General features: G+C 48.5%; 1 protein-coding gene across 1 annotated transcript; it reads right to left on the bottom strand.

Moving 5' to 3' along the window:
* Positions 1-1,356: 1,356 nt before the first annotated feature.
* LOC125538325 (amino-acid permease BAT1) lies at positions 1,357-4,296 on the bottom strand. Its single transcript, XM_048701586.2, has 5 exons — positions 3,910-4,296; positions 3,371-3,553; positions 2,969-3,088; positions 2,599-2,790; positions 1,357-2,514 (listed from the first exon to the last, which is right to left on the bottom strand). Exons 1-5 carry the CDS (start codon positions 3,988-3,990, stop codon positions 1,501-1,503), a joined length of 1,590 nt encoding a protein of 529 aa, XP_048557543.2. The 5' UTR covers positions 3,991-4,296; the 3' UTR covers positions 1,357-1,500.
* Positions 4,297-9,055: the final 4,759 nt, after the last annotated feature.

The following is a 9,055-nucleotide window of genomic DNA, read 5'->3' as shown; positions in this document are numbered from 1 at the left end:
TCTCCTCTGTTTCTGCTACACCGGCGTTATCGCTGGCGTCACTCCTCTCGGCCTCCTCTCCCGCATGCTATTACACTAGCGCCATCGTTGGCGTCGTTCCTCTCAACCTCCTCTCCCATGTCCTACTACACTCGCGCGGTCATCGTTCCTCTCTATATTCTCTCCCATGTCCTGCTACATTGAAACCATCACCGGCATCGTTCCTCTCGCCTCCTCGCTCGCGTCTTACTATAATGGTGTCGTTGCCATCGTCGTTCCCCCTCGCGTGTTGTTGCATTAGCGCCACCGTCAGTGTCGTTCCTCTCAACCTCCGCTCCCACTTCCTACTACACTAACTCGGTCGTCGTTCCTCTCTGTGTCATCTTCCATGTTTTGCTACACTGAAGCCATCACTGACGTTATTCCTCTCGACCTTCTCGCTCGCCTCCTACTATAATGGCGCCGTCGACATCTTTGTTCTTCTCGGCCTCCTTCTTCGTGTCCTACTACACTGGTCCCGTCATCATCGCCATTCTTTCCGGCCTCCTCCTCCCGGTCCTACTACACTGACGCCGCCATGACGGGCATACTGCATTTTTTCTTCATCATCCTCTGCCTCAACGCCCTTCTATTCATTACTCCACATAGACTTTCTCTGCAGCGATGGCGCTAGCAAATAGTTCACTGCACCGCCGATGAGGTCGCTCGCCCGCGACTCCATGCTCGTTGTGTCGGACGCGGCACGACAACCACCGCCTACCATTGTTGCCGAGACACTCTAGTGTAACATTGTGTGTTATGGGTAGCTATTAAGTCTTAATCATATTTTGTGCAAGCAACCAAACAACGTGCACTCATCTGACCACATACAATGCGAGCAACCAAACGTGGTGCGTAGAGGCATCGTTATGATGCAGGAAGAGAACATGCAGGCAGCCAAACTAAGTGCAGATGTTGGTTTTTGGCCTGCATTTGCTCAGCCAGGCCCAACTGAGACAAGTATGCAAAAGGGCAAAAAACGATGCAGGTAACCAAACGCGCCCTTTATTCTTCATTAGCGGCGGTTGCTGCTCTGGTGCGTTGGTCCCATGGGACCTTAGCACGACGACTTTCCGACTGTCTACTACAACAAGTTATGCCCGACTCCAACGAGGGAGGGGCGATGACTGCGACGCGCCTTCGGCTCGCTTCAGTTCTTGTAGTCGTCGCTAGGTGGTCTACGGATCTACATGTAATTTTTATTATTTCTGATGTTCGTTTTATTGTCATGATTGAAGATGAATAAATCAAAAGTTTTCTCGCAAAAAAAATATCTTTGGTACTCCTTTCTATTCATTTCAGCTCACGGCGTTTTCGATCGGAAGAACAAAAGACAGCTTCACGATTCATGGCTCTGTTCGTTCTTGAAAATGTTTGATTTCGTCAGGTCTCAACCTATATAGGCTAACACAACACACACACGCAGAGCCCGACGAAAAAGAATGACAACACATGACTTGATCGAGCATCGCTACTTGGCTCTCAGACCTTGACATTGCCATTGCCGTCGCTGCCGGCGTTGTGGTCGGCCTGCTCGTCGATGTTCCTGACGGGTCCCGTGAACCACTTCCTGGCGTCGACCACCCACCAGAGCATGATGAGCCCCAGGACGACGCCGAGCGCGATGGGCGCGTAGTTGAAGGTGTCCATTTTGATTGGGTACACGGTGGGGAGCAGGAAGACGGAGCAGGTGTAGCAGATCCACAGGAACGCCACCAGGCAGACGGGCCGGCTGGCTCCCCGGAGGTAGAACGGCCCCGGGCGGAAGTCCTCCTCCCGCATCACCATCCGGGCGAAGATGGGCACCGCGTAGCCCCCCACCCAGCCGATGGTGGCGATGGAGGTGATGGCCGTGAACACCACGTTGATCCACAGGATGGGCAGGCCCAGCAGCGCGCACACGGCGGCGCACAGCCACACCGCGTTCCCGGGCACCTTGCGCGTGGGGTGGATCTTGCGCCACACGCTGGAGAAGGGGACGCCGCGGTCCCGCGACAGCGCGTACACCACCCGGGCGGCGCTGGTGGTGATGGAGAGGCCGCCGAAGAAGAATGAGCCCCAGATGATGAAGAGCAGCACGATGGCGCCCGTCGAGCTGCCGTACCGGCCGTGGAACGCGTCGTAGAGTATCTGCGCCGGGACGAAGGTGCCGGCGGTCTCGTTGGCCGGGTCGTACAGGTAGCTGAAGTCCTGGATGCTGAAGGTGAGGGCGAGGATGTAGACCCAGCCGAAGACGGTGATGATGCCGATGCTGGAGAGGATGGCGATGGGGCCGTTCTTGTCGGCGCCCTTGGTCTCCTCCGTCAGGTGCGCCGCCGCGTCGTAGCCGTACAGCGAGTACTGGCTCACCAGGAGGGACAGGACCACCGCGTAGGCGCCGCTGCTGATCCCGGTCACCTCCGGCGTCGTCTCGAAATGCGTGAACACGTACGACGCCGGCTGCGTCGTCTTCGCCACCAGCGGCAGCATGATCACTATGACCGTGCCGCCGACCACCTGCACCACAGCATCAACGACACTGTCAATTTTTCTGCAGTGTGCCTCTTTCAGTTTTGATGACTCAAAGGAAAGCATTGTGACCTGCCACCACATGGAGATGACGTCGAGGAAGGCGATGACTTCCAAGGCGAAAGTGTTGAACACGGCCCAGATGAAGGTTAACCCGAGGTACATGACGAGGAACAGCCAGCGAGGGGCCAGGTAGCCGCCGCCTTTGTTGGTGCCGGTGCAGAGCAGGATTATGCTCTGCAGCACCTGGGATCCTGCATAGGCCTGCAACAATGGAGACGCAAAATTGACACACCGGACAATAGATTTACTATATGGTTCAACCAAATGCAAGAGAAATGAACAAGAACGAGCAGACAGGCTTCAGACTTTCAGTTATGACTCCCAAGTTAGCATGAAATCAAACTATATATATGATGAAGCAACTGACAGAAGGGCATACCTGAGTACCAATTCCGGCAATGAGGCCTATGGCCTCCAGCCAAGCGCAGCACCAGGATGCCAATGGACCCCACACCGGGCCAGCGAGATGAGCAGCCCAGAAATAGAGGGAGCCAGTTGTCTGTTGTCAAACAAGAAAGAAAAAAAACTCTCAAAAAAACAAGTTCAAAGCAGAGCACGTCAGCCGTGATCAGAATCAACGAGTCTTTTACCCTGAATAATACTCCTAATGAATATGGCACAAGTCATACGGCACAAGTACAGTAAAACAGTACATTCAGAATGCTACAAGCAGAGCAGAAACAGAGCACCAAAATTATAATCACAGATAGGCCTGATTCGAGAATCTGGGAACGGCGGCATGGAGTGCAGGGAAGTTCCGGGAAGGTGTAGGTGTGCTTACGGGGAAGGAGGAGCAGATCTCGGCCATGGCGATGCCGACGAACCAGGTGAAGAAGGAGACGACGACCCAGCCCCACACGAGGCTGGCCGGCCCGGCGTACTGGAGGCTGCTGCCGTACAGCGGCGTGATCCCCGTGAAGAGCGTCATCGTCGAGAAAGAGATGGCCAGCGTCTTGAACAGCGTCTGCACCAACAACACATGCAAAGAAACATCTCCATCTCTTGAGAAACCAGGAAAAATAGAGGCCGACAAAACGAGACGCAATTCGCAAGCCGGTCATGAAAGATCACATCACGCCTCTACGGCACGGACGAAGAAAATTAGCCAACGCGGCCGCCACAGTTTTACCGAAACACGCGATGTAACCAGCGTCTCATCTCATCGGAAAACACAGGTGGTTGCAAGCCGCAGGGCGGCGAATCCTCCTCGCCGTCGCCGGCGAGTCCATCTTTGCCGCAGATACGTAGAGAGCCGATACAGACCCATTTTGCAGGGTAGAGAAAATGGAAGGAAATGATGAGGGGCCGTACAGTACGTACCATCTCCCTCCGGAGCTCCTGCTTGTAGCCGAGCTCATTGAGGCGCTTCTCGCCGGAGTCCACCTCCTCCGCCCCGGCCATGGCGAGTACCTACCGTCCCCGCCGCCCTTCTCCAAGGTTTCCCGAGCCCTCCTCGATTTGACCAGCGCGCGCGCGTCCACGGTGATGCCTGCCTCGGGAAGGGTGCGGCGGAGCAGGGAGGGAGGGAGGGGGTGAAGGGAGCCTATCTATATAGGCTTTGCGGCGGAGCGGCAGAAGTCGGTCCTCTCGTGACAAAGCTCCCTTCCCTCTCCCTCTCGTGTGCTGGGGAAGAGAGGAGCGTAGGCCGCGCGGCGTTCGTTGGCTTGGTGGTTCGTTTGCGGCGCGTTCGCGTTCGTTTATATGATCCGTGTGCTGCGCTGATGAATTCCTTGCCTTGGCTTGGTTTGTTTATAGGGTTTCGGGCTGTTTGCCGACTCGATCAAACTCCTTCAGTTGACTACTAACGGGATTCTCGGAGTCAGAGGCAGCTATCCTCTCTGACTCTCCCTCCTGTGTATACCGGGAAAATGGCATGCGCACCACACTGGTATTGTTTGTCTCTAAGTTCACTGCAAAAAAAAAAGGGATTTTGCTCTTAAAACATGTGTAAATATACGTTGTACGTGTATTTCTAACAAACGGCGCATATTTCACTCCATATATGCTCTACTAGCGTATACGTAGGTGTCAAGTGCTAGCAATTAGCGAATCAACTTATGGTTGAGTTGGTTAGGTGGACAGTGGTATCCCCAACCCACCAGGGTTCAAATCCTGGTGCTCGCATTATTTCTGGATTTATTTCAGGATTTCCGGCGATGCGCTTTCAGTGGGAGGAGACGTTCCCGTCGACGACGAGGCGCCTACAGTGACTTCGTAAATCTCAAGATGATATGCGCATGTATATGAGCGCTTGTGTCTGTACCGATGCTCAAAAAAAAGTGCTAGCAATTATAAAAATAATTCTGGTGCCAGTCTGTTAGAAAAAGAAAACTGGAAGGTGCATATGCTCCTATAATTTTCTGTATTAGTTAACATTGTAAAACTTTCCTTCCATAATTTTCTGCTTTAATGTCGCTATATTAATTTTCCTTTTTAGGTCTTTATCTGCAGAGGTGTGAAGTCTATACTACCCCCACACGCTTAATTGAGGTGACAGCGATATTAGCCGTTGATAGGATCGTATCATCAGGCTTGAACAATTTTTTCCTGAAACCCTAAAACATGTGGCGGCGGCTAAGGCGACTAGGGTTTTGACGGAGACCATCTTTCGACGCCGTCCTCCGGCGGCTTCCATCCGTCGACAATCTCTCGATCGTTAGTAGTGAGGGGGGTCGTCGGATCCCACGCATTCAGACCGTGTAGCTTTAGGTTTTACTTCTTAGTAGCATAGGGTTTTTTGCCATTCGACACCATAGCTTAGGCAAGGGCGACGGCGGTGCCAAGTAATAAAGCTTCACGACATGACGTTCTGCCCATCGGTGGGTAATGGATCTGACTGCTAGTTTGTTCAAGTGGGGATTGTGTGGCGGAGGCATCATCCTTATGCCAGACTTGTGTCCTTAGGCTCCGCCGCTGGGGCGATGTTTGCTCCAGTGTCGGCATGGAGCTTGAAAGGTAGTACAGAAGCGGATGCATACAGTGGTCTACGTCAATGGCAACTAGAATATTGGGGTTGTGGTTCGTGGCTGGCATATATGGTTTTCCCCTCCGACATCACCGTCAAGAAGGGCGCCAAATCTAGAGTTCGATGGCGTGTTTGGTTTGCTACCCCTGTCAGATTCTTTTGACAATAATGGTTTCGTCTTTGGTAAGCTACTTTGGAGATCCAAAAAGGTGCATATCAGCGATGGAGCCGCATCGAGCTCGGTGAAGAGGTGATTTGGCACATTTTTCTTTTGGTGTTTGTTGGGGTGGTACCGGAGGCAGGTGACATGCTACTCTTTGGTCTTGATTGTGTTTTGCTTTCTTGGTTGGTGGTCCTTTGTGCAAAGGTTAGAGTTTGATTGTCTTTACAGTTTTGTCAAGTCAATGTTTACCTGACTTGTAACTTGATATTTATTATATGAATGGGACATGTATTACCATGTAGAAAAACAAGTTCTATCATCACAAAGTGTCTTAAAAATTCTCAAAAAAATATAACAAACATTTCTGCAAAAAGTATAGGAAGTTTGATTTGTAAATAAATGCTAATATGAGTGCACAAGCTAGAACTGAGCCAAGCTAGACAAAAATCATCCATCCATATTTTCTTCTTTTGTGAAAAGACACTGAAGGTGAATACCACAATAGTCACATGCCGCTAGTAGCAAGATCCATAACTACCGTAGGAAGATCTGTTCACGAAAGAAAATCAAGCAGCTGAAAGTACATAGTCCCCATGTTTGGTTTTGGAAATTAATGACAATCCTTATGGACTAATGTTTGCATTGAGATATACATTTTTGAAAGTCTCATTGGCAAAGCATGAAGAATATTGGATGAATTGAAGGATGTAATCCATCAACACAAACATATGCATTGAGACTTGATAATGAATGTCAATTCCTACGAAGAAACAATGGCTGGCCATCTACATAAAGTTGTTCGTCGAGATTGAGGTCAGTGATTGAATAATGATGGATCAAGTTCTTGTGGGAATGATTAAAGAGAAGAATTCCCATATGGCTTGAAGATTAGAATCATGATGCTCTCATATGTTGAGTCGTGTACGATTATATCTTGAAGCCAATAATTCAAGTGAATAATTCATTGTACCTCTCAAGAGTTCAATATGGCCTTTAAGGCATCAATATTAATCATGAAGCAAAGATAAATGTAACCTAGATGAAGATCGAAGATTAAATCCAAATATGGTCAACACACAAGAGAAAATGATGTTCCACATGGGATTTTGTGGTTTGGTAAGTAATTGTCAATTACGCTTTGTGTACTAACCCATACTATGTGTTTTCTATATCTATGTGGGTTAGGTGATTCTCATGGGCTTGCGTCAAGAGAAAGATTCCTAGTGTCCGTGAGAGGATAACATCAAGTAATGGTGATCATGGTTGACAAGGGCAAGTTCAAGATAAGCATCCTAAAGGATTACATGCTTGAAGTTTGTTGATGATCACATGATGGACATGTGAAGATGGAATGCAATGAAATGCTCCTTGCATGGCTTATGGGGGAGTTATCTGTAGTCTTCGCCAAATGTTGTTATCAAACTTATGCTTCCATCTTGAGCCAAGAATAAATGTCAAAATCAAGATCAAATGGAATGCTCAAGTCAAAGGTATTAGTTCTGTTCCCCGCAAAAAAAGGTATTAGTTCCGTTGGTTGTAGTTGGATGGGTCAACGACCATCGAAAAAGGTATATGCCCAAGAATGGATTTCTGAGAGTTATCTAGGTGTAGCCCTTTTATGTTTCTTGAGTTATAGGGACCCCGCACTATTAAAAGGGGATCAATGGGGGTTTTTGACGGATTTTCTCAAGTCAACATCTTTTATACACAATTCCATTCCTACCATACATTCGAAAGTAAAATCCTAAATCCTATGCTCAAACATTTTCCTTGATTGCATCATCCTTTTTTATGTTGGGTGGTGATACGTCTCCAACATATCTATAATTTTTGATTACTCCATGCTATATTATCTACTGTTTTAGACATTATTGGGCTTTATTATCCACTTTTATATTATTTTTGGGACTAACCTATTAACCGGAGGCCCAGCCCAGAATTGTTGTTTTTGACTGTTTTAGGGTTTGGAAGAAAAGGAATATCAAACGGAGTCCAAACGGAATGAAACCTTCGGAAACGTGATTTTCTCATCAGATAAGATCCAGGAGACTTGGACCCTCCGTCAAGAAAGCCACGAGGTGGTCACGAGGGTGGAGGGCGGCCCCCCCTAGGGCGCGCCCCCTGCCTCGTGGGCCCCTCGAAGCTCCACCGACGTACTTCTTCCTCCTATATATATCCACGTACCCCCAAACGATCGGGGACGGAGCCAAAAACCTAATTCCGCCGCCGCAACTTTCTGTATCCACGAATCTTGGGGCCTGTTCCGGAGCTCCGCCGGAGGGCTTCTACATCATCATCCAAGCCCCTCCGATGAATTGTGAGTAGTTTACTTCAGACCTACGGGTCCATAGTTAGTAGCTAGATGGCTTCTTCTCTTTTTTTGGATCTCAATACAATGTTCTCCCCCTCTCTCGTGGAGATCTATTCGATGTAATCTTCTTTTTGCGGTGTGTTTGTTGAGACCGATGAATTGTGGGTTTATGATCAAGTCTATCTATGAATAATATTTGAATCTTCTCTGAATTATTTTATGTATGATTGGTTATCTTTGTAAGTCTCTTCGAATTATCAGTTTGGTTTGGCCTACTAGATTGGTTGTTCTTGCCATGGGAGAAGTGCTTAGCTTTGGGTTTGATCTTGCGGTGTCCTTTCCCAGTGACAGAAGGGGCAGCAAGGCACGTATTGTATCGTTGCCATCGAGGATAACAAGATGGTTTTTTTATCATATTGCATGAAACTATCCCTCTACATCATGTCATCCTGCTTAAGGCGTTACTCTGTTTTTAACTTAATACTCTAGATGCATGCTGGATAGCGGTCGATGAGTGGAGTAATAGTAGTAGATGCAGAATCGTTTTGGTCTACTTGTCACGGACATGATGCCTATATACATGATCGTACCTAGATATTCTCATAACTATACTTAATTCTGTCAATTGCTCAACAGTAATTTGTTCACCCACTGTAGAATACCTATGCTCTTGAGAGAAGCCACTAGTGAAACCTATGGCCCCCGGGTCTCTTTCTCATTATATCAATCTCCATCACTTTATTATTGCTTTGATTTTACTTTGCTTTTAATTCTTACTTTGTTGGGGAACGTTGCAGAAAACAAAATTTTCCTACGGTTTCACCAAGATCCATCTATGAGTTCATCTAGCAACGAGTGATTGGATTGCATCTACATACCTTTGTAGATCACACGCGGAAGCGTTCAAAGAACGGGGATGAGGAAGTCGTACTCGACGTGATCCAAATCACTGGAGATCCTAGCGCCGAACGGACGGCACCTCCGCGTTCAACACACGTACGGTCAGCGTGACATCTCCTCCTTCTTG

The sequence above is a fragment of the Triticum urartu genome, chromosome 2A (genome assembly GCF_056163025.1).
Source record: "Triticum urartu cultivar PI428250 chromosome 2A, HENAU_Tu73, whole genome shotgun sequence".
Taxonomy (NCBI): domain Eukaryota; kingdom Viridiplantae; phylum Streptophyta; class Magnoliopsida; order Poales; family Poaceae; genus Triticum; species Triticum urartu.
This window is presented reverse-complemented; position numbering and strand designations above follow the sequence as displayed.